Source organism: Ambystoma mexicanum, chromosome 13, assembly GCF_040938575.1.
Source record: "Ambystoma mexicanum isolate Mex_15411 chromosome 13, UKY_AmexF1_1, whole genome shotgun sequence".
Classification (NCBI taxonomy): domain Eukaryota; kingdom Metazoa; phylum Chordata; class Amphibia; order Caudata; family Ambystomatidae; genus Ambystoma; species Ambystoma mexicanum.
The window spans coordinates 480,898,251-480,920,416 of NC_090938.1; the positions used below are offsets into that span (position 1 = coordinate 480,898,251).

At 45.4% G+C, this 22,166-nt stretch overlaps 1 protein-coding gene across 3 annotated transcripts in view; it reads right to left on the minus strand.

The window, feature by feature from the left end:
- Positions 1 to 22,166, minus strand: part of KCNH6 (potassium voltage-gated channel subfamily H member 6) — a 1,027,260-nt gene that overhangs the window by 367,818 nt on the left and 637,276 nt on the right. The window contains exon 1 of one of the 3 annotated variants that reach the window (XM_069634129.1): positions 8,920 to 9,083. The exons of the other annotated variants lie outside the window; for them this stretch is intronic. Within the exon in view, the coding sequence (XP_069490230.1) occupies positions 8,920 to 8,943 (24 nt within the window). The 5' untranslated portion in view covers positions 8,944 to 9,083. Of the gene's footprint in view, positions 1 to 8,919; positions 9,084 to 22,166 lie in introns of those variants that run through there. 3 annotated transcript variants of the gene reach the window in all.

Sequence of the window (22,166 nt, forward strand, 5' to 3'; positions counted from 1 at the left end):
GACTAGGACTAGTACAGCATGGGATGTATTTGGCCACTGAGCTCTTCAGTGGCTAGCACTCTTTTTGATGTGTAGCTGGGGGCATTTATTTATTTATTTATTTATTTGTAACATTCATGTAAAACCCAGACCCAAGAGTATCACAGCGATGGCGTTTCAAGCAGTGCATTGGTACAGAGGAACTGACGATACATCAGTTGATGACTGTGATAAATAAATATAGATTGCCATTATTCGTATTTGTTGAAGAACCAGGTTTTTAAGAGTGTCTTCAAGGTAGTGTAGGAGCGTTCGTCTCTAATATTTGGAAGGCGTTCCCATAATTCATTATCATGCAATGTACACACGTACGTTTACCTAACATATTTGCAGTTACTACACAACTCAACAGCAATAGCTGTATCTACATTGAATGGATGAAAGGCTGAGTTCTCTTAGGCAGGATTCTAACCTGTGATGTGTAGTTCTGTGGTCAGGCACTGGCTATCCAGCTGGTTAGTGAAGACTGTTTCCTGCTACCACTGCATACCACAAAGCTCTCTGATGACACAGGCCGAGCACAGTGAACCCCTGGGGTCAAATGGTTAGTGAGCTCAGTGAGTTGAGTGCTTCAAAACCCGCGCAGAACCTGCGGGCACATGTTTGAATCACAACTCTGCCCTTCAACATTACCCTTTTCAGGTTGATAAAATGAGTACCATTGTGTGGGGCAATATATATCGGCGGAAATGCCCTCAGCTGCATGCTATAATGGTATTGTAGCTGTCGAGGAATTCTGTTACCAAATAAAGGTACAAGGCCTGGGGCTGAATGCTTTTATAAGGTCCGGGAGCTCCAAGGTGATTTGCAAAATATGTGTAACTAGAGTTGGGGGTACTGTGTTGCTTATCACATCTGGCAACCAGGCCACATGATTGAACCTCTTCTCCCAAAGGCCTGCTGTCGTTTTCTTTTCTCTCCCTGTCCTTTTTCATTTTTTGCAGGTTTCTTTCTACATGTTCTCTCCTTTTCTGCCTCTTCTCTAGATCTGTACTATATTTGTCTTTACTTTGTTCAATCTCTGCATGTGTTTCTTTTATTTTTTATCGCTGCAGTTTTCTTTCACCTTTTCATTTTTCTTTTTGAATTCCTTGACTTTCTCATTGTATAATTTTCTCAGATTTTCTTTGCATTTTACATCTCACTTCCTTCCCCTCCCTCTGTCTTCTTTGGCCATTGTCGTGTCTTTTCCTGTGTTTTCTCTCCTTTTCTGTCCCTCTCTGTAGCTCTGTTCTTTATCAAGCATTTTAATTTTTCTTTAACCCTCACAACTTTCCTTCCTAAGTAACCATATATTTGTTGCTTACATTCTGTACACAAAAGATCTTTTAACAATAAGTAATTGCAAAAATCATTATGGAATGTGGTCAACCCCAAATAAGGGGAAACATGTTGTTCAATGTATGTTCTTTGTTTACACACCTAGATTCCAAAACGCATGTCCCTCCTGATGAACCATTATAAATAATGGAGAAACACGTGTCGAGGAAGCTAATCCAAGGGAACTATTGAGTTTATCAATGAAACAAATTACAGTCAGTTGATATATACTTGAAGACTTATGCAATCAGAGATTGATGCAAATTAATGTACAAATTGAAGAGGAAACCAGCAATTTGAGAATTGGAAATTAAGAAATCCAAATTATATGAGACATTGGGCCTCATTACAATAGTGGCGGCCACGGTATGAACGGTGCCGGTAAGGCACTGGCACCATTCATACCGGGCCGCGCATTAAGAGTTCTGCTCGCGGGTGCCTGTCAGCCCGCCACGTCTGACGTGGCGGGCTGTGCGGCACCCGCGAGCATAACTCGTAATTGCGCCAGCACCGTTATCAACGTTGCCGGTGCATCCATGCTCCCCACCCCCATTGTGCCCTATGGGGCAGAATGAGGATCGGGAGCCCGTCAATACCGCCACCTGAAAATGGGCAATTACCGGCCCCTCCATCTCGTAATGGGCCAGTTATTGCCCAATCGCGGGAGGCGGTGCCGGTAGCGAGCATGGTGGTAGCGTGCCTGCCATACAGGCACGGTTGAAGCCACGCTCGTAATGAGGCCCATTCAGCGTGAAAATTACAAACACAAGCAAATAAAATTGGGGCGCAGAATGAAGGATCCTCAAGTTCTTTTGATGTTGTGTTATTGTATTGCGCAGCCTCAATAACAGAGTATCCAGTGTATGCAGCCCTCGACAAGCAAATGTTGAGCCACCAAGCAGACTCGCCATCAGCTGCTCATAGGCTGCTTTTTTTGCTATGCAACCTCCTTCCTCTCTGCAGTCTTTTCGCATCAAGCTCTCAAGCCCTTCCCTGAAGAGAGCTCCTCTTGTGCCAACAGACAGCACTTGGCAGCAGGGCATAGTCTCCCCTGTGTACTCTGTTGTGGCACCCGCCAGTGTGAGACCCTATCACGGCTGTAATAAATGATTGCAGTCGCGGTACTGTCACTTTCTTCTCAGAGGTGAACAGTCATGCCAAACCTAGACTCTAATAAGATCGTTTTGTATAGGTTTTGTATAAAGGCAATGGTGACTTCTAGGTTTGCCGCTGATTGCTACATCACTCAAGAGCAGAAGGATCTGCCTTCAATCACTCTTTAAAAGTTGTGTTTTTAATTCAGCAAAGGGGTGCTCTGTTTACCAAAAAGCATTACTCAATATGTGCTTAGTTGTTATACCTGACCTCTCAATACATATTCAGCCTGGTAACAGTAGCAGAGATTTCACCATTCAAAGGTATGGTGACCTCTTTGCCTTTTACTTCTGCTTATGATCCTAGTAAGGCACACGGCCTCCCTAAGTTACCCCAGACAACGCTACTGGGCAAGGTGGCTCTTTCTGGCACATGGATGTGGCGCGGGCCACCAGAACGTATATGCTTGATCTTTTAAGGTGATTTTAAAAAGCCGTTCCTGCCAACAACAGCTGCCTGAGGGAGAATGTGTTTTTAGTCACGCAGGTGAGTCTTAGCTTAAGCACCAATCAAAACATCTTGGCAGCCCCTCCAACCACTGGATTTCTAAGCACTGCTGCATCGCAGTTCACAGTGACTCTCCCTAGTTTTTATTTTTGTATAGAAAAGGAAAAGGCCAGTAAAGAACATGTTACTGATTTTTTTTATTGGAATGACTTGTAGGCAATTGCTGTATGTTGGAATTGTAAACCTAATAATGTCTTCATAGGGGGAGTACGTCTGAATGTTAGCATGCGCCACACTTAGATGGAATTCTTAACTTTAGCCTGCGTCACGTCTACACAGAAATGTGAATGTTAGCATGCGCCACACTTAGATGGAATTCTTAACTTTAGCCTGCGTCACGTCTACACAGAAATGTGAATGTTAGCATGCGCCACACTTAGATGGAATTCTTAACTTTAGCCTGCGTCACGTCTAGACAGAAATGTGAATGTTAACATGCGCCACACTTAGATGGAATTCTTAACTTTAGCCTGCGTCACGTCTAGACAGAAATGTGAATGTTAGCATGCGCCACACTTAGATGGAATTCTTAACTTTAGCCTGCGTCACGTCTAGACAGAAATGTGAATGTTAGCATGTGCCACACTTAGATGGAATTCTTAACTTTAGCCTGCGTCACGTCTAGACAGAAATGTAAATGTTAGCATGTGCCCCACTTAGATGGAATTCTTAACTTTAGCCTGCGTCACGTCTAGACAGAAATGTGAATGTTAGCATGTGCCACACTTAGATGGAATTCTTAACTTTAGCCTGCGTCACGTCTAGACAGAAATGTGAATGTTAGCATGTGCCACACTTAGATGGAATTCTTAACTTTAGCCTGCGTCACGTCTAGACAGAAATGTGAATGTTAGCATGTGCCACACTTAGATGGAATTCTTAACTTTAGCCTGCGTCACGTCTAGACAGAAATGTGAATGTTAGCATGTGCCACACTTAGATGGAATTCTTAACTTTAGCCTGCGTCACGTCTAGACAGAAATGTGAATGTTAGCATGTGCCACACTTAGATGGAATTCTTAACTTTAGCCTGCGTCACGTCTAGACAGAAATGTGAATGTTAGCATGTGCCACACTTAGATGGAATTCTTAACTTTAGCCTGCGTCACGTCTAGACAGAAATGTAAATGTTAGCATGTACCACACTGAAATGAAACTGTGAATGATGACAGGTGACACACTTGGAGGGAATCGTGATCACTAGCCTGTCTGACATCTAGACAGAATATTGAAAACTAGCAAGTACCATACTCAGATGGAATAGTGAATGATAGCAAACATCACACCTAGACATAATTGCAAGGACAGCAATGCCAACTAACCAATCCACTAACAATTTAATCGCTCTGCATACACCTCTCAAATTCTAACCAAACACAACCACAAGCCTACAACACATCAATCCGCACAAACTTCACTACACTGCAACAACAAAACAAACCGCACATAGACCTTCACAACAGCACACAACTACTACCGACCGTAAAATACCCAAAGCCCAGCCAACGGACCCACCAGGCTGAGGCTGCCAACAGCACATCACTGCTCTCTTGCACTTTTCCAGCTTATTCCCACTAACTCACCCCCAACATCTCCCTCTTTAAGAGCCGCCACAGCGCCAGGGGACCACTTCGGTGGTGATAGTGCGTGGTACAAATATCCTTTAACATTAACATATAAATGTCAAAATGGTTAGCTGTGTCAGCGCTTGTTTTACTTTGTAAGCATTTCTCTTTCTTACCCACTGCTCCTTCTCTCTCTCGCTCTTTCTCTCTTGCTTTCTCTTTCTCTCTCTCGTTCTCGCTCTATCCCCCTTTCTCATCCTCTCTCTCTCTCCTCTCTCTCTCTCTTTCTCACTGTCTCGCTTTCTCTCTCCCTCTCTTTCTCTTGTTCTTGCGCTCTCCCCCTCTTTCTCAGCCTCTCTCTCTCTATCTCCACTCTCTTTCTTTCTCTCTCGTTCTCGCTCTCTCACCCTTTCTCATTCTCTCTCTCTCTCTCTCTCTCTCTCTTTCTCTCTCATTCTCGCTCTCTCTCCTTCTTTCCCTCTTGTTCTCGCTCTCTCCCTCTTTCTCATCCTCCCTCTTTCTCTCTCTCTCTTTCCTCTCTCTCTCTCTCTTTCTCTCTCTCTTTCTTTCTCTCTCGTTCTCGCTCTCTCCCTCTTTCTCATCCTCCCTCTTTCTCTCTCTCTCTTTCCTCTCTCTCTCTCTCTTTCTCTCTCTCTTTCTTTCTCTCTCGTTCTCACTCTCTCTCCATCTTTCTCATCCTCTCTCTTTCTCTCTAACTCTCTCCCTCTCTCTTTCTCTCGCTCTTTCTCTCTTTCGTGCTCTCTCTCTTTTTCTCTTTCTCTCGCGTTCTCTCTCTCTCCCTCTTTCTCATCGTCTCTCCCTTTCTCTCTCTGTCTTTCTCTCTCTCTCCCTTTTTCTCATCCTCTCTCTCTTTCCCTCTCTCGACTCTCTCTCCCTCTCCACTCTCTCTCTCTCTCTCTCTCTCTCGTTCTTGCCCTCTTTCTCACCCTCGCTCCTTCTCTCTCTCTCTCTCTCTCTCTCTTACTCTCTCCCTTCACTCTCTCTCTCTCTTTCTCTCTCACTCTTTCTCTCTTTCGTGCTCTCTCTCTTTGTCTTTCGCTCTCCTTCTCTCTCTGTCTCTCCCTCTTTCTCATCCTCTCTCTCGCGCGCTCTCATTCTCGCTCTCTCTACCTCTTTCTCATCCACTATCTCTTTCCCTCTCGTTTCAATCTCTCTCTCTCTCTTTCCCTCTCGTTCTTGCTCTCTCTCCCTCTTTCTCATCCTCTCTCGTTCTCTCTCCTCTCTCTCTCTCTTTCTTTCTCTCTCGTTATTACTCTCTTGCCCTCTTTCTGATGATCTCTCTCTCTCCCTCTCTCTCTCTCTCTCTCTCTCTCTCTTTCTCTCTGTCGCTCTTTTGTGCTCTCTCTCTCTTTCTCTTTCTCTCACGTTCTCTCTCTCTCTCTCTCCTTCTTTCTCATCCTCTCTCTCTTTCTCTCTCTGTCTTTCTCTTTATCTCTTTCTGTCTCGTTCTCGCGCTCTCTCCCTCTTTCTCATCCTCTATCTCTTTCTTTCTCTCCACTCTCTCCCTCTCCTCTCTCTCTCTCTTTCTTTCTCTCTCGTTCTCGCTCTCTTGCCCTCTTTCTCATCCTCTCTCTCTCTCTCTCTCTCTCTCTATCTCTCTCTCTCTCTTTCTCTCTCGTTCTCGCTCTCTTGCCCTCTTTCTCATCCTCTCTCTCTCTTTCTCTCTCTTTCTCTTTCTCTCTCGTTCTCTCTCTCTTCACTTTCTCCCTTTCTCTTTCGCTCTTTCTCTCTTTCGTGCTCTCTCTCTTTGTCTTTCGCTCTCATTCTCGCTCTCTCTCCCTCTTTCTCATCCTCTATCTCTTTCTCTCTCTCTTCAATCTCTCTCCCTCTCTTTCCCTCTCGTTCTCGCTCTCTCTCCCTCTTTATCGTCCTCTCTCTCTCTCTTTCTCGCTCTCTCCCTCCCTCCCGCCTGGATTTGTTGTAATGCTAGGAGGGTGGGTTAATACATTTTCTATTGCTCTTCATGAAGTGAAATTCCCTGCACTGTCGCAGAAGTGCTTTGTGAAGTTACAACAACCCCCGGAGCCGCCCCAGCAGTCATGTGCAAAAGTAGTCAGCAAAAAGTGTGTCATTCTATGCAAGCGATGCAAAGTGTGAAAATGTTGGCAGTGACAAGGTCGCCAAAAAAAGCTCTCTTTAAACACTCAAAAGTACATGGCTGTACCCCTAACCATGACTCAAACCCCTAATAACCCCAGCCAATCAAAAGCCCTTATTCTATCCCTAACCCTTACTCTAACACTAACACTAACTGCAACCCTTACTCTATCCCTAACCCTTAGGCTGTCACTAACTGCAACCCTTATTCTATCCCTAACCCTTACCCTAACACTAACTGCAACCCTTATTCTATCCCTAACCCTTAGGCTGGCACTAACTGCAACCCTTATTGTATCTCTAACCCTTAGGCTGTCACTAACTGCAATCATTATTCTACCCCTAGCCCTTACCCTAATACTAACTGCAACCATTATTGTATCCCTAACCCTTACCCTAACACTAACTGCAACCCTTACTCTATCCCTAACCCTTAGGCTGTCACTAACTGCAACCCTTATTCTATCCCTAACCCTTACCCTAACACTAACTGCAACCCTTACTCTATCCCTAACCCTTAGACTGTCACTAACTGCAACCCTTATTCTATCCCTAACCCTTACCCTAACACTAACTGCAACCCTTATTCTGTCCCTAACCCTTATGCTGGCACTAACTGCAACCCTTATTGTATCTCTAACCCTTAGGCAGTCACTAACTGCAATCATTATTCTACCCCTAGCCCTTACCCTAATACTAACTGCAACCATTATTGTATCCCTAACCCTTACCCTAACACTAACTGCAACCCTTACTCTATCCCTAACCCTTAGGCTGTCACTAACTGCAACCCTTATTCTATCCCTAACCCTTACCCTAACACTAACTGCAACCCTTATTCTGTCCCTAACCCTTAGGCTGGCACTAGCTGCAACCCTTATTCTATCCCTAACCCTTACCCTAACACTAACTGCAACACTTACTCTATCCCTAACCCTTAGGCTGTCCCTAACTGCAACCCTTATACTATCCCTAAGACTTACCCTAACACTAACTGCAACCCTTGTTCTACCCCTAACCCTTAGGCTGACACTAACTGCAACCCTTATTGTATCCCAAACCATTAGGCTGTCACTAACCGCAACCCTTATTGTATCCCAAACCCTTACCCTAACTGTAACCCTCATTCTATCCCTTCCCCTTAGGCCGTCACTGTCATTACCCCTTCAGCGTGCCAAAGAATCGTATTCACATGTGATGTGATACACGCTATCACATGAATACATGCAAAATGAACAGTGTCCCCGCCCCCATCACCAGCCCTTATCTTAACTCAAATCCTTGCTGTAACGCTGATCTCGATCATACCCTAGTTAACCCTTACTCTACCCTGGCCCCTAGGTTTATCACAATCTGTTTCCTATCCCAATGTTACCAGCCCTCCAACCTCCCTGTCCCTTTCTTTAGCGCTAACCCCCTCACCCGAAACAGACACAAACATCCCAAGCAGTGCAAAGCCACGAAACCCCTGACCCGTACACTAACTCGAACCCACATGTTTACTCTAACCGTAACCCTTACCCCTACCCTAAACCAGGCAACCAGAATCCCGGCACACTCTCCTTAACCCGAAGTCGCCCCACAACAGCACTGCATCTTTGGTTACTTTTCATTTGCTTTTTTTGACCAGGTTTTGACTACGTTTTTTACTGGAAAGCTATTTTCAACACGATTTTTTCCACCGACGTATTAGCTGGCAACGTTTTCCCTGGATACCCTTCACCCTCGAACCAGTAGTATTTGTGACTGGTTCTGCCCCAGCCCTCCCTGTTTTCTATCAGCACACAGCCCAATGTACTTACAGGCCAGTCCGCCACTGAGCCCCAGAGGGTTTCATGCTCGCAGTGGGCATTTTATAAATGGTCACTTCAGTCTGAGTGAAAGCCGTAGGCAAGCGGCAGATCTCAGTCCAGAGAGGGTGGCAAGGAACGTGAATACCGAACACACCGAAACGATCCAAAGGAAAGGTACTCATTTTATTTGGCCCCATGGTGATGAACGGCAGAGCCAGTCCTGAAGGGATAACATGTGACCTACTTCTCTCTCGCTCACAGACACACACACACACACCCACACTTTTCTCTGCAACAGTTGCTCAAACCATTGAGCTATCTCGCCAGAAACTCAGAACCATTTGCGTGCGACTCTTCACAGGAAGCTGGTAGACTGAGTGCAAGAAGTGCTTGGCCCCCGGCGGGGTGGAGGGGGCCCTTACCTGCAGTGGCTGGGGAAGGGGCATGCGGCTCTTCGGCTCCTTTGGGCACTCGCTTTCCGTCGCAGTGACTCTGTACCCCGATCCCTAGACACAGCACCCCGAAATGTGCAGAGTCCGAGGCTTACCGGCTCCAGCTTCTTCTTCAAACTCATCCTCCGCGAGCTGGGGCCAGGAGAGGGTATGCGGAGTCCCCCTGCAGGGAAGGCAGAGGAGCAGATGTGAGCGGGGCTCCTCCCCTTGCGCCCCTTCTCCTCCCTGGCAGGATCCCTCGCTCGGGGCGGGTGCCAGAGCTCTGTAGGGCGCGCGGAACTGTGGCGTTGGGTATGGCGTGCCTCTTTGAAGCGGACCTTTCGAAGCCCCGTGTTGGGTTGGGAAGTTCTATTGGAGCAATGGAAATGTGTCTTCTGCGAACTTGGTATTTTCTGAGAGGAGATGCCCACCTGAAAGGCAGCGAGCACCTCTCGCTAATGTACCATACCCAACTGCACAGCCTAATGCTGTGTGTGTGCACACTGCCCAGGCAGGGAGAAGCTCCCACGAGCGTAGTATTCCCATCACACAGCCTAGTAATGCAGTGTGTATGCGTGCGTGTGCACCCCAGGGACCAGGCACATCCCACACCAACGGCGTATCCCCATTACACAGCCTAATGCTGTGTGTATGTGTCTCTGTGTATGCGTGCGTGTGCACCCCATGGACCAGGCGCATCCCTCACTAATAGAGCATTCCCAGCTGCACGCCCGAATGCAGTGTGTGTGTACACCACACAGGAAGTGAGTACCTCCCACTAACATAGTATTCCCATCACACAGCCTAATGCAGTGTGCATGTGCGCTGTGTGTGCGTGCATGTGTCCCTCAGGGACCAGGCGAATCCCTCACCAATGGAGCAACGCCAGCAGCACAGCCTAATGCAGTGTGTGTGTACACCGCACAGGCAGGGAGAAGCTCCCACTAACGTAGTAGTCCCATCAAACAGCCTAGTAATGCAGTGTATATGCGTGCGTGTGCACCCCAGGGACCAGGCGCATCCCTTACTAATAGAGCAATTCCCAGCTACACACCCTAATGCAGTGTGTGTGCACACCGCACAGGCAGGGAGAAGCTCCCACTAACGTAGTATTCCCATCACACAGCCTAATGCAGTGTCTATGTGTATCTGTGTATGCGTGCGTTCGCACCCCAGGGACCAGGCGCATCCCTCACTAATAGAGCATTCCCAGCTGCACGCCCGAATGCAGTGTGTGTGTGCACACCGCAGAGACAGGGAGAAGCTCCCACTAGCGTATTATTCCCATCACACAGCCTAATGCAGTGTGTATGTGTGTCTGTTTATGAGTGCGTGTGCACCCCAGGGACCAGGCGCATCCCTCACTAACCGAACATTCCCAGCAGCACACCCTAATGCAGTGTGTGTGTACACCACACAGGCAGGGAGTACTTCCCACTAACATAGTATTCCCATCACACAGCCTAATGCAGTGTGCATGTGTGCTGTGTGTGCGTGCATGTGTCCCTCAGGGACCAGGAGCATCCCTCACTAACAGAACATTCCCAGCTGCACACCCTAATGCAGAGGTTGGGTGTGCGTTCATGTACTGCAGAAGTCTGGAACATTGCTCACTAGTGGAGCACCCCCAGCAGCAAAGTCTAATCTAGTGAGTGTGTGCACACCTCAGAGGCAGCAAGCACCCCTCACTAACGGAGCACTGCAAGCAGCAAAGCCTAATGCAGTGTGTGCCCACTACACAGGCAGTGCGAACCTCTCACTAACATTGTATTCCCATCACACAGCCTAATGCAGAGTGTGGGTGTGTGAACACCTTATGGGCAGCCAACACCTCTCACTAATTAACACAGCCCAATGCAGTACTTACTGACAACACCTTTTGGAAATACTCTGAGTCAAGATTAGAGTCACTTTTTTGCTTGACTAATAATACATGGGTGTCTGTGTACCTTTGACCGGAATCAACTGCCTTCGACAATTCCTTACTATACCTGCCGTAGCTAAAGGTCATGTGAAAAGTGGGGTCACCATCTGATTTGTCCTGCTTTAAAAACAGTTGTTTGTCCTGAAGATGGCTCTATAGAATAGGATATCGTGTAGACGTGGGTACAGGGCAACACAAGGTTAAGAGCCGAAACATGTGTCGACAATTTGGATAAGAAAACCTCAGAGTTTCATTAATCCTGTGTTAATGACAGAGATTTTTCAACCTCTTCTTTGCCAAGTGTCTATAAACATGGTAAAATATCGCCTAGATACTAACCCCCAGTCACAAGTTTTAATGTGTGTAGAACTGCTAGATGAGCAGAGTTTTGTAAAAATTGTGTTTGTTTTTTCGAGTACTGTATGAGTATGTACATGACTGTTTCATGTCGATTGGTTAAGCCGTTTCTAAAGGCTCTCTATTTACAGAAGAACAAAACATTTCTTATTTTAATAAAATATATACGAGTGACACGAGCCTAATAGGTTTCACTCTTTCTTCTCTTGAGCTGGCAGTAAGAGCAAAGCTGACAGTGCTGTAATTCAGAAATCTAGAGAGCAAGTGCCCTGTGCCATGAAATGAACGCTTGGCATCATATGGCTCCATATAAATCACCTATAAATAAAACAGCATTCTTAAGGGCTGCTGGCGACATTATAAAACACACAAATATTTGAACTGAATGAATAATTTAATAAATACCTCTCTCTTTCCTTTACAATGCACTAATATGCAGTCTTCACGAACCTAAGCTGACATGATTAAACACGTAGTGATAAAGCCCACAGTTTGAGTTTTTGCGTGGAAAGGAGACAGGCCTTTGCAGGCACCACCTTAACAGCGGTATCTGTCCATAAAATGGCGACAGCTGGCGAATCGTGGGAGTACCTGAGCATATGCATGGCAGTGGTTGGCAAACTATCTAATAGCTATAAAAGAGCCAAAGGTGGCTTTGCCAAAGCTTGTTTTGTTTGCCATTTTTTGTGACGAAAACAATAATCAAAGCTTATTTCAGCCAGAGAATTAAAAAAAAAAACACAGAAAACAGAAAGCCCTAAATATGTTTGATCAAGCTTATGAAGGTGTCTATCCTGTGGAAAAACCTATCACGGATGCAAACTCCTTAGCTTGCTCAGCAATCACCCTCTTTTTATGGCACTCCTCAAATCATCAAAATGTCCCCTCAAATCATCTACATTTTAAATATTACACTTAACTAATGTCCTGGTTTTTACAGAACATGCAAGATCCAATGGCAGATAGACTAGAGAGCTACAATACTGTATGTTGTGGACATTATACTACATGCAACGTCTGGTCTTCAATATCATACGTAATGGTACCATTTACTTGCACATGGCAATCATTACACTACACTTCTTTCTGTCTAGAAATGTAGTGTCATGATAGCCGTATGCAAGTAAATGGTGCGATTACACACAATATTCATTGCATGCTGAAGAACAGATCTCTTTTTTTAGTCGAGAATCTAGACTGCTGTCTAGATTCTACAGACTCCACCAAAATATTGCATTTAAAAAACAAAAAAAGAACATTTTAAAAACAAAAGAAATTCAGATTGTGGGTGTGCGTCCCCCTGGACATGAGGCTGCAGCCCCCAGGGTGTCGCGGCCCACAGTTTGAATACTGCTGCATTAGAGGCAGTGAGCACCTCTCACTACTGGGGCATTCTAAGAAACACATCCTAGTGCAGTGTGTGTGTGTGTGTGTCTGTGCACCTTAGAAGTGAGGAGCATTGCCCACTAGTGGAGCACACCAGCACACCAGCAGCACAGTCTAATGCAGTGTGTGAGCATATATCAATGAACACCCCCCACTAACTGAAGAGTCCCAGCAACAGAGCCGTAAAGCACTGTGCATGTATGTGTGCAGATACCTTAGAAACAGTGAGCACCTCCCATTAAGGGAACATTCCAGAAGCCTAATATAGTGTGTATGTGTCTGGGTTGGTGTGTGTGGCAGTGCTTTAAGTGGCACTTGAAATTGAGGAGGTGCTCTCTGGGGGAGTGGCTTCAAAAAGGACCTGGACTAATGGGCAGTCAGCGGCTTATGTAAGTGCCGCCAATCCCCTTTTGCAGAGATCATCACCCTCGCACCTTGGGTAAGAGCGTGATGATCACTGCTTTATCTCTTAGCTAAAGATACTTGGCGGGGGTCAGCACCACCAATAAGAAAGAAAAGGTGTTGCTCCGACCCCCGCCAGGGATCCCTTTAACTAAGAGATGAAAGGACCTGGCCCACTTAAAGCCCTGTATGTGTGTGTGTCTTAAAACGTATGTGTTAAAGGAATGTTCTCCCCAGTCTCAGCACGAGGTGTATCACCTTTTATTTACTAGCTTGTTTTTCGCCAGGAACTGTCCCTCCTCATCCCAGCATGCAGCACACCTCTTTTTATTAGTTTTCTGAATGTGTATTTACTAGCTTGTTTTGCGCCAGGAACTGTCCCTCCTCATCCCAGCATGCAGCACACCTCTTTTAATTAGTTTTCTGAATGTGTATTTACTAGCTTGTTTTGCGCCAGGAACTGTCCCTCCTCATCCCAGCATGCAGCACACCTCTTTTAATTAGTTTTCTGAATGTGTATTTACTAGCTTGTTTTGCGCCAGGAACTGTCCCTCCTCATCCCAGCATGCAGCACACCTCTTTTTATTAGTTTTCTGAATGTCTATTTACTAGCTTGTTTTTCGCCAGGAACTGTCCCTCCTCATCCCAGCATGCAGCACACCTCTTTTTATTAGTTTTCTGAATGTGTATTTACTAGCTTGTTTTTCGCCAGGAACTGTCCCTCCTCATCCCAGCATGCAGCACACCTCTTTTTATTAGTTTTCTGAATGTGCATTGCGAACTTTCTCTTCCAGTCCCACCATGCAGAATTTCTCCTTTTATTACATTTCGGAATGTTATGTTATGTCAATAGGCTTTAATATTGGACCAAATCACCACCATAGTAGTATTAGAGCGTCTAGACCTGCCCGTGGAGTGTCATAATGTTTTGTGACTGCAAGGGTGCATGTCAGCCCTTTTAGGACGACCATGGTTCGACAAAATGGAGGAGGTGGATATATTCTAAAGTGTTGTGATAATTGGATTGTGTTTCCAGGGCAGATTTGGAGAATTTTAAGTTACCACACAATGTAATGTTGGCTGCATGAGGCGCTGAACAGTTTGCCCGGGTGTTAAGCAGAATTTTCATTTCACTGCTAAATTCCTCCCACCTTAGAGACCCCCAGCACTTTTGCTGGACTTGGGACTTTTTCATTTTAACCCTGGAGTGAGTGAGACCTTTTTCTCACTCTCTCATGTGTTTTTCCCTGATTTGGGTTTAATGTTATCACTGTTTTTGGAGTCTGACAAACTCCATAGGCATCAGCTCTTTGTATGGTGACACACAGCACCCTCAGTGCAGTGTCACTGAGAAGTCCTTTGGATTTCTTTTAAGGTTTAAATACCTTTTCTTGGGTGAACTACTGTTCCCAAGAATAGTAAGGTAAATTGATCTTACTTAACCTTTCCCTTGAAGGTCCAGCACACACCATCTTATCTGGAGCGCTTGGGGGTTACTTAGTAGCCCCTTATCCTACTTTCTCATGTAACATTTTTGGTTATCCTCATTACTTTAAATGGCTGGTGGCAGCGGTTTACTTTTTACTACCAGTGTGCTTTTTATTTTACTGCAGGCTGAACCCTCAGCTGCAGTGCAGCACCCATGGGTGACCATTTTGTTAAAATAGCCCTTGTCTTCTTTTTGTGCCATTTTCTGTTTGTGGGGTCTTTCTTGGCTTTTACTCTGTGTGGTGAGATAGATTTGAGCCCTTTGTGTGTTTTGCCTGTGGCAGGCTTCAGCCCTGAAGCCCGCCCCTGGCTCCAATGTGTCTGGAAGGACAGGATGTGATAGAGGGTCCTGAAACTCCCCTGTCCTTTGTCACTAGGTGTGCCTGCATGAAACCTGTGCTGATTGGCTGGCTACAGCCACCCTGCTGTGTGGTTGACAGCCGACGCTGTGCATGAATGGGAACACTTGCTTAAAAGGCGAGGTTCTTGGGACTACAGACAGAGTCAACCAATGGAAGAAACATCCGAAGCAGAAATCGTGAAGAGAAGCCTGCTGTAACCTCCTGGACCTCGAAATGCCGGTGAAGCCCTGCTGCTGTGCTGATCTCCTTTTTCAAATCGACAGAGAAGCTCCGGAAGGTACGACTTCTTTCCTTGAGTTAGTGGCACCAAATAACCCCGAGACAAACGCCACTTTGGCGCAATCCCCAACGTGTGCCTCTCCGTTGCTACAGAAGCCCAATGCCAGAGGTCGAGTGTCCATAGTCGAGTGCAGTGTCAGCCGCGGAATTAATCTGGCCAAAAGCTCCAGGAGCCTCCACAGGACACTCCAGAAGCAGGAAATTCTAATCTAGAGTCCCCTCAACAGAGTCCAGGACCGAGGGAGCAAGGAAAGTCCAACCAGAGATTTGTTCTGCATCACTGCTGTTTGCGAAGCGTTGAAACCTCAAGTGCCGCTGAATCGGAGAGAGCTCGTAGTTGCTGACGACCACCCTGAGTACTGCCACAGGAGCCCTCCAAACGTCCTCCCTCTTGTCCCCATGACTGTGGCTCAGGAACCAGGGCCTGCTTATCTGTAGCAAGACAACATCCAGCTGGGCCACTTTTCCTCTAACCAGAGGTACTGTTTGGGCTTGGGGGTACTTACCTTCTAGCCTTAAATAGTTCTGTCTCACTTGAAATCTGCACTTACTTAACTTTCTGAGTTGATTTCAACTCTCCTTTGCATAGGCTTAACAGCTTGTGTGTCTTCAGTGATTTCATTTGAACAATCTGACTTTGTGAAAGACTTTTATCCAAGAAGTGCATCAGAACCATAGACTTTGTCCAAATGACTTTGGCTGTCCTGGCTCCCTAAAGGCACTCTTCTAAATCCATTGACTTTGGCATTGCTTGTCCCCACATCGGTTGTAGCTTGTTGAATATTGTTACTGCTGGGAAAGGCTTACCTAGACTTCATTGGAGGATTCAGTGGTCCTCACCTTTTAAAGAAACTGTTCTAACCTTTTTATTTTCCTTAACTCTTCCTTTCTGCAACTCAGAGTCTACAAAGTATATTGGTGTTATATATACATGCAAATACTATCCTTGTAATTAAAGCCACTTCAGGGTGTAGGAGAAACGTATTAAGCATATCCAAAGAGTATTCACTAGCTTGGTTGATTCTGAAAAGTATTTCCAAAGTTTACTTGAACTGTTACAAAGAATTGCCTTTTTTAAGAATGCTTATTTAAAACTGATGCTAAATAAATAAATAATTATTTATAACTGATTTTCTCTGCTAGTTCCAGCAAGCAGAATTTCTCTTTTGTGTACTTGCTCAATGTGCACCAAGAATGGCCTCTTCAGGTTCCAGCAGTCAGCATTTCTTCTTTTATCTACCTTCTCAGTGTGCTCTAGGAACTTACTCTTCTGGTCCCAGCATGCAGTCTTTCGCCTGTAATTTACCTTCTCAGTGTGCTCTAGGAACTTACTCTTCCGGTCCCAGCATCCAGCATTTTATTTAGATTGCCATTGTGCTTTAGGAATGTTCCCTCTTAGTTCCAGCATGCAGCATTTCTGCCTTTTATGTACTTGCTTAATGTGCGCTTCTGCTGTTCCCAGAATTCCTAATTTCTCCATTTATTTATTCCCTCTGTGTGGGTTGGGAACGGCCTCTTCTGGTTCCAGCAAGCAGCACTTCTCCTATTTACTTCTCCAGTCTGCTCTAGGAATCTTCAAGTCCCACCAGGCAGAACAATTTCTCCTTTTATTTACGTTCTGAAGCTGCTCTAGTACCGTTCTCTTCCAGTCCCATAATGCAGAATTGTGCCCTTTCATTTAGTTTCTGAATTTGATATAGGTCCCAGTATGCAGCATTTATCCTTTTATTCACTTTCTCAATGTGCGCTAGAAATTGCCTTTTTGGTCACAACATGCCTTCTACTTTTATTCACTTTCTCAATGTGCACTAGAAATGGTCTCTTTGGTCACAGCATGCCTTCTACTTTTATTCACTCTCTCAATGTGCACTAGAAATGGCCTCTTTAGTCACAGCCCTTCTATTTTTATTCACTTTCTCAATGTGCACTAGAAATGGTCTCTTTGGTCACAGCATGCCTTCTACTTTCATTCACTTTCTCAATGTGCACTAGAAATGGCCTCTTTGGTCACAGCATGCCTTCTACTATTATTCACTTTCTCAATGTGCGCTAGAAAGGGTCTCTTTGGTCACACAGCATCCCTTCTACTATTATTCACTTTCTCAATGTGCGCTAGAAATGTTCTCTTTGGTCACAACATGCCTTCTGCTTTTAAGTGGCCTCTTTGGTCACAGCATGCATTCTACTTTCATTCACTTTCTCAATGTGCGCTAGAAATGGTCTCTTTGGTCACAGCATGCCTTCTACTTTTATTCACTTTCTAAATGTGCGCTAGAAATGGCCTCTTTGGTCACAGCATGCCTTCTACTTTTATTCACTTTCTCAATGTGCACTAGAAATGGCCTCTTTGGTCACAACATGCCTTCTACTTTTATTCACTTTCTCAATTTGCACTAGAAATGGCCTCTTTGGTCACAGCATGCCTTCTACTTTTATTCACTTTCTCAATGTGCACTAGAAATGGCCTCTTTAGTCACAGCCCTTCTATTTTTATTCACTTTCTCAATGTGCACTAGAAATGGTTTCTTTGGTCACAGCATGCCTTCTACTTTTATTCACTCTCTCAATGTGCACTAGAAATGGCCTCTTTGGTCACAGCCTTTCTACTTTTATTCACTTTCTCAATGTGCATTAGAAATGATTTCTTTGGTCACAGCATGCCTTCTACTATTATTCACTTCCTTAATGTGCGCTAGAAATGTTCTCTTTGGTCACAACATGCCTTCTGCTTTTAAGTGGCCTCTTTGGCCACAGCATGCATTCTACTTTCATTCACTTTCTCAATGTGCACTAGAAATTGTCTCTTTGGTCACAGCATGCATTCTACTTTCATTCACTTTCTCAATGTGCGCTAGAAATGGTCTCTTTGGTCACAGCATGCCTTCTACTTTTATTCACTTTCTAAATGTGCGCTAGAAATGGCCTCTTTGGTCACAGCATGCCTTCTACTTTTATTCACTTTCTCAATGTGCACTAGAAATGGCCTCTTTGGTCACAACATGCCTTCTACTTTTATTCACTTTCTCAATGTGCACTAGAAATTGTCTCTTTGGTCACAGCATGCCTTCTACTTTTATTCACTTTCTCAATGTGCACTAGAAATTGCCTCTTTGGTCACTGCCCTTCTACTTTTATTCACCTTCTCAATGTGAACTAGAAATGGCCTCTTTGGTCACAGCATGCCTTCTACTTTTATTCACTTTCTCAATGTGCACTAGAAAGGGTCTCTTTGGTCACAGCATGCCTTCTACTTTTATTCACTTTCTCAATGTGCACTAGAAAGGGTCTCTTTGGTCACAGCATGCCTTCTACTTTTATTCACTTTCTCAATGTGCACTAGAAATGGTCTCTTTGGTCACAGCATACCTTCTATTTTTATTCACTCTCTCAATGTGCACTAGAAATGGCCTCTTTGATCACAGCCCTTCTACTTTTATTCACTTTATCAATGTGCACTAGAAATTGCCTCTTTGGTCACTGCCCTTCTACTTTTATTCACTTTCTCAATGTGCACTAGAAATTGTCTCTTTGGTCACAGCCCTTCTACTTTTATTCACTTTATGTCATAAAGCACCAAAGTATTGACTGAAAAGGATACAGTACTCAAAAGGATACAGATGGTAGGGTCTTCCGGATCCCTGTTCACACGATTTGATAGTTGTGAAGTCAAGTTTAGACCTTCCAAATGATACAACTCTCTGACTGATGAAACAGGCAGAGAGATGGATCACTGGAAAGGGCGTGGGCAAAGTATAGGAAGTCAGCCTAGAACAAAATAAAGTATCATAAGAAACTGCCCCAAATCGACTCTCGATGATAGAACAGTATTTGGCATTAATTCACACACTGACCTTATGACTAGGGTAGAGGAATCCAGCAGAAGTCTCTTGAGGAAAATCCAGAAGAAGGACAAACGTCAAGGAAGGGAAGATTAGTAAGGGAGACTTATCCCGAACGGAACGAGGCTCACGCTAGATACCGGGTTGATGCACCACAGGATAGCGTCCAAAGTACTGTTCACTATCACCTTCCAACAGTCCTTGAAAAGCTTCCTTCCCACGTAGAGAAAAGTATAGAAATGAATAAATCCACCTGTTAATATCACAGGTGCAGGAGTTGGAAATAGCGCCCTTTTGTGGAATAAACAAAGTACATGCGGTTCTGAACAGCCGCGAAGAAAATAGTGTGCGCGTGTGGAATTACACGCGAATAGGATTCACGCAGTCTTGGAAGCAGGCTTGAAGACAACGTGTGCGTATGAAATTACACGCGAACAGGATTCACGCAATCCAGGCCAGCCGCGCTTGAAGACAGCGTGCGCTTGTGGAATTGCACGCGAACAGGATTCACGCAGCCCAGGCCAGCAGCGCTTGAAGACAACGTGTGCGTGTGGAATTACACGCGAACAGGATTCACGCAGTCCAGGCCAGCCGCGCTTGAAGACAGCGTGCGCTTGTGGATTTGCACACGAACAGGATTCACGCAGCCCAGGCCAGCAGCGCTTGAAGACAACGTGTGCGTGTGGAATTACACGCGAACAGGATTCACGCAGTCCAGGCCAGCCGCGCTTGAAGACAGTGTGCGCTTGTGGATTTGCACGCGAACAGGATTCACGCAGCCCAGGCCAGCAGCGCTTGAAGACAACGTGTGCGTGTGGAATTACACGCGAACAGGATTCACGCAGTCCAGGCCAGCCGCGCTTGAAGACAGCGTGCGCTTGTGGATTTGCACGCGAACAGGATTCACGCAGCCGAGGCCAGCAGCGCTTTAAGACAACGTGTGCTTGTGGATTTGCACGCTAACAGAATACAAGCAGCCCAGGACAGCCGCTTTGAAGACAACATGCGCGTGTGGAATTACACGCAAACAAACAGCTCCAGGAATCAGCGTGTGGCGGAAAACACGCTATAGAAGGCCCAAGAAGCAGCTGAGGAAAACAGCAAGGACGCAGATCGGAGGTTCAGCTACACAACGCCAAATGATTCGATCAGAAGCAGCGAGTGAAGTTTCCACGCTACTTATATACGTAATGCCGTAGTTCACGTGACGAAGCAGAATTCACGTGAATTTAGCGACGTAAAAAGTGCAGACGTCGTTTTCCCGGCAATGCATCGAACAACCGCCATTTGGAATAGAACGGTCTAGCTGTTCTATGAGCGTAAGAGGTAGAACCACATCCAGCATGCATGACAGTGCCATCCCCCAAAGGGGCAACCTCTCCCCTTTTCGAGTGAAAACACTTCAATAAAGCAGGAGCATGTATATTGGAAAGAGGTTCCCAGGACCTATCTTCGGGACCATAGCCCTTCCAATCCACCAGATAATACGGCCTACCAGAACGTAGCCTCATATCCAGTATGTCCTGTACCTCGTATTCATCTGAACCCCTCACAGAAATAGCAACAGGCCATACAGGCAATCTGGTAGCTTCAGAACACGGCTTAATGAGTGACACGTGGAATACAGGATGCACTCGCCATCGTTGTGGTAAAGCCAGACGGACAGCAGCCGGATTAATTACTTGGAGTACTGCATACGGACCAATGTATTTAGGCAACAATTTCTTTTTGCCTGGTATCCTCAAGTTCTTAGTGGACAACCATACTTTCATACCAGCCTTGTAGACAGGTGCAGGTACTCTATGAGTATCGGCATAGAACTTGTTGCGTCTTTTAACTTGCTCCAATTGCTGCTTCACTTTCCTCTGTAGATTCTTAAGATCACGAAAAGTATGGCCTGCGGCAGGAGTATCCAAAGACAAACTGGAATCCAAAGGTATTGATCGGGGGTGTTGTCCATAAAGAGCATAGAAAGGTGAAGTGCCTATGGCACTATGATAGGAGTTGTTGTAGGCGAATTCTGCTGCCGGCAGGACCTTGAGCCAATCTGATTGAAACTGCAGACACAAACACCGCAGATATTGTTCCATAGTGCTATTGACTCTTTCGGTCTGTCCATCAGTTTGAAGGTGATAAGCACTGGACATTCTGTCATCAATCAGTAATGCTGAAGTTAGTGCTCTCCAAAAGCGTGACACAAATTGTGAGCCCCTGTCCGTAATGATTACTGACGGTAGACCAAAGAAACGGAATATATGTCGAATGAATAGGTCAGCCAGAACAGCAGCTGTTGGTAAACCAATACAGGGAATATAAAGAGCCAATTTAGTGAAGTAATCCACTACAACCCATATGGTATCGTATTCCTGGTTTTGTGGGAGTTCTACCACAAAGTCCATAGATATCATGTCCCATGGTTTGTTAGGGACAGATAGGGACTGGAGTAAGCCCACTGGTTTACCAGGAGTGTTTTTGCATTGGATGCATACAGAACATGTTGATACATGATTTATGACATCTTTTGTCATGGATGGCCACCAACACCATCTTTTAAGCAGCTCTAGTGTTTTCTTCTGTCCAGGATGGGCTGCGATCAAGGAATCATGATTCCACTTGAGGGCCTTATTCCGCGTCGAAAACGTTGGTAAGTAGAGCACTCCTTGTGTGAAAGGTAAACCGTTATGTACGTCCAGATTCATATCCTGGATAACTTGTGGATGATTTTTTACCCACTCCTGTACTTCGTTTTTAAGGATGGTTGAACAGAACAACTACATATTACATGATCTGCCAACAACTGATTTTGCACCTGTGCTTCTTCCTTCGCCTCCTCACCAATACGAGACAAAGCGTCCGACTTAACGTGTTCTCTGGCAGGACGATATGTGACCTGGAAATCGTATTGAGCAAAAAAGACATGCCATCTGGCCTGTCGAGCCGTAAGACATTTCATAGATTTGAATGCTTGAAGATTTCTATGGTCAGAGTACACCAACACCTGATGTTTGGCCCCAAGAAGATGATGTCGCCATTCTCGGAAAGCATCCTTGATAGCCAGTAATTCCCGCTCAGTGACGGTGTAATTTCGTTCATATGGGGTAAATTTGCGAGAGAAGAAAGCCACTGGGTGCTCCTCCTTGGTTTCTGTGCAAACTTGTGAGAGCACCGCTCCAGTAGCGACACTGGATGCATCCGCTTCAA